The sequence below is a fragment of the Rhincodon typus genome, chromosome 8 (assembly GCF_021869965.1).
Source record: "Rhincodon typus isolate 14 chromosome 8, sRhiTyp1.1, whole genome shotgun sequence".
Classification (NCBI taxonomy): Eukaryota; Metazoa; Chordata; class Chondrichthyes; order Orectolobiformes; family Rhincodontidae; genus Rhincodon; species Rhincodon typus.
In genome coordinates this window covers 33,175,504-33,179,190 of record NC_063339.1, presented here as the reverse complement: position 1 = coordinate 33,179,190, position 3,687 = coordinate 33,175,504, and the positions used below count along the sequence as shown (strand labels likewise).

At 36.6% G+C, this 3,687-nt stretch overlaps 1 protein-coding gene across 2 annotated transcripts in view; it reads right to left on the bottom strand.

The window, feature by feature from the left end:
• Positions 1-3,687, bottom strand: part of ppp2r5ca (protein phosphatase 2, regulatory subunit B', gamma a) — a 68,927-nt gene that overhangs the window by 12,718 nt on the left and 52,522 nt on the right. For both annotated transcript variants that reach the window (XM_048599648.1, XM_048599649.1), the window contains exon 11: positions 810-882. In XM_048599648.1, the coding sequence (XP_048455605.1) occupies positions 810-882 (73 nt within the window). The remainder of the gene's footprint in view (positions 1-809; positions 883-3,687) is intronic.

The window sequence follows — 3,687 nt, the reverse complement described above, 5'->3', positions numbered from 1 at the left end:
GGAAAAAAATATTTTAAAGTACCTATCTGTATATTCTTTAAGTATTTTAAATAGTTCAGTAATTTTAGTAAATAATAAACAGAAGTAACAATGTTGCAAAGCTACCCAATGTCATTGGTGTGGAAATGCACTCAGAACAAATCAAACAATTTATTTTTATATGAGTTATAACACTAAGGACCTACCACAACTACATATACATGAAGACATTTTAAACGTATATTCACATAGAAATTAGGTGACGTGGCATCTTTCTACGCATTTCCAAATTAAATCTTGTGAGCTACTAGCAATTTTAAATGAAATGAACGAGTGGAGAGTTGACAAGATTATTCACATCTATAGTGACACTATTGGTTGAAGTGGGTTGGGATAAGACTTGCCTCAAGTCGATTCTGATGTGCCTGTTGCACTACCACAGTTTTCATGGTTAGACACCAAACTAAAGTAAAACACAAAATAATTTGTGCATTTCTAACAGATCAGGATAAATAGTTGGAATTGAAGAAGTGGATATTACAACATACAAGTTAAAAACAAATTGTTCTGAATGTCTTTTTTAAAAAGAAAGTTGCAAAAGATACAAACACACACTTAAAAAGAAGACTTCAATTTATAAAAGTTTACAAAGCAAATCAATCCATTGCTAATTCATTTTCTGAATATGGTTGGATACATGTACAATAGAATTTGGATTAAGTTACATCTGTGCTAAAAATAAATAGCTTTGAAGGCTGTTCAATACAGCACACTTCACCTTTACAATACTGTCCATTGAACAATATTTAATAGTGATGATATAAACATACCTGTGGATTTGCTTTTGCTAAATTCTCTATTTTGAGCCAAGCCTCTTCACGTTCTTTCAATTTTGCTTTCTCCCTAAACATTACAGAAGTGAACATTTTGAGACACCTAAAGAAACTAGTTTAATAGTTTGAAATTGCAATTATCTCAGACAGTGCAATGAAACAACAACAGTTTTGGTGGTATTGGTTCTATGATCTGTGAAGTGAACACAGAGCTGTTCATAGTGGATGTGATCACAATGGAACCAAAGTAGTTTACTGTGCAGGTAGCCATTATATGGATCTTTGTTACAGCTACCCCAAACTGACACTGACCTTTTTGTGCTAGTTATACAGTTTTAAACAATGATCTTTTCATGATTGCCTCCCTAATCAGATGAAGCAGTTCTGAAAAATTATATTGGACTTGAAACATTAATTATTTTCTTGCTTGAAAGATGCTGCCAGACTTGCTCCAGAATTTTGTGTTTTTATTTCAGATGAAACAGTATTTCTCTATTCATTGTTAAAATCTGTCACAATTACAAAAGCTGCTGTTAAATCTCCTTTTTGTCATGCATTCAAACCATAACTACAGATGGATAGTTTCTAAACCCAGACATGGTAATAATGAATCTACACTTCATTTAAATTATTGAATTTAACAACTCCAAAATGTTTCTAGCTTCTATAACTTCATTTACCTAGACTCCATTTCATAAAGATTATATCTTTGAATATTTAAATTCAGTTTCTCATTCATATACTTCAGCATCATTTTACTGAGCATACGTTCCTGCTCCTTCTGTAATTTATTTCCTCATACTTGTCCATTTCAAATCACAAACTACATGTGGCACTATTCTGCCATTAAAGGAATGTCTCTGTTGCTTGCTGATTAATTGTACAGTATTTCAAATCATTTTCTAGTTCAACCACCTAATGCCACAACTCAAATCATTGTGTTCCAATGTTCCAAATATATAACCGTAGAATGATGTACCACAACAAAACCACTCGCCTCTTTGCCCTCGTGCTGGCTAAGTCTCACACCCCTGCTCTTTTCAGTTAACTTTTAAAAAATGTTTTCCTTTCAAATATTTATTTAATACTGTTTTGAAAATAACAATTAAAACTGTTTCAATACTCCTTCAGGCAATGCATTCCTGATAATACTCTGCATAAAAGAGTTCACAATCTCACTTCTATAGTGGGACAGAACTTTTCTGATTAGCTTTGCGAGGCACCTCCAAGAACTATTAAAGATTAGTTCAATACAAAACAGAATCTGAAGGAATGAAGGCAAGCTACTGAGGGTGAACTGGATAAAACTGTTAGAGGAGAAAACCAAGACAACATGTTATCAGTTAGCATCAAGTTACACATACATACAGTACAGGATAAATATATACCACGAAGTGGTAAAATAAAGACTAATTACACTTCAAACAAAATGGAGGGATTAAGGGTAAAGTAAATATCTGCCAAAGTAGAAGGCTATGGGTAGTGTAAGATGAATATAAAACAAAAGTAGGTAAGAAACGGAACAGGAAAGTTCATACAGAATTGGATCATAAAGAAATTGAAAAGAAACAGAACTTAGCTTCATCCATATATTTACAGCAAGCAGGTTGAAAGAGTACAAATACTCAGGCGATGTGAAAGGAGGACATAGAATTGTTGGTTGAGGTAGGTATTTAAATGCTTGTGGTGTCCAGACAAAAAGCAGCAGAACTTTCAAGGAACAGTAACAAGGTGAAGTAACTAAAGGCAACACACTAGTTCTAGAGGAACTGCATACAGGAATATTTAAAGTGTCAACTAACAAAACTATTCTTGTCTTTCATCAGAAATTGGAGTACTTGTCTATTATGGGGGAGAAAGCTAACAATTTTTGAAAGGAGAATAAGACTGAAATCACATCTGTCATAACTGCCAGCAGCTTGTGCAGCTTCAGCTCAGATATGGTGAGCTGGAGTTGGTGATGCACGACTCAATGGGAAAGCTACCTGGACACTCTTATTCTGGCAAGTTTAGGCTGGTAGCAGTGCGAGTGAGCAGGTGAAGTACACGATGGAACATCTGTGTGGGAAAACCGGTTGAGAAATACCAGGAAGAGGTACAGATGTTTGAGGAAGTTGGAGTGGATCTCTGAGGGTTTATGGGACAGCAGCAGACCAACGGAGTTATAACATAGGTTAAGTATAAATAAGCTGAGGAGGAGGATCTAGTTTCCGTATCCCTGGAGCTGGCACACTGAGTCAGTCTCTTAAAATTCCTCCTGTTGATTGACCAAGTACAGGATACTGAAGGACCTCTCAGCAGAGTAGTAAATGATGAGAACGTTCACACAGCATTGACAAGGTTTGACAGTGTTAAACCTTAATCTTTGAAACAGGGGACCAAGTTATCTAGAACACAAAGAAAGGCTGGACTCCTGAGACCAAGAAAGAGGCCACCCATCAGGGAGGTCACACAGTACAATCGAGAATTAGGTCTCAGGGTGAACAGGCAGATGGAACAGATTACTGAAAAGTAAGCGTAGTTCCAGTCTCTGCTGCCTTTATCTCCACGGTAAGGCTTCTGCCCGATCCTACTCGTATATTCATGGAGTGCAACAGCCAACTGTGTATTGTATTGTCTTGCATAAACCTTATATAGCAATCTGCTAGACCAAGGAATGAAAGTTGCTCCCTCCCCATTTTAGGCTAATGTCATTCTTCTTACTGCTTGCATGTTCTCACTGTTAGTCCCAACGACCAATGCAAAAAAAAGTGGCCTAACTACCTTTCAGAGATAGTAGGAACTGCAGATGCTGGAGAATCCGAGACAACAAGGTGCAGGGCTGGATGAACACAGCAGGCCAAGCAGCATCATAGGAGCAGAGAGGCTGACGTTT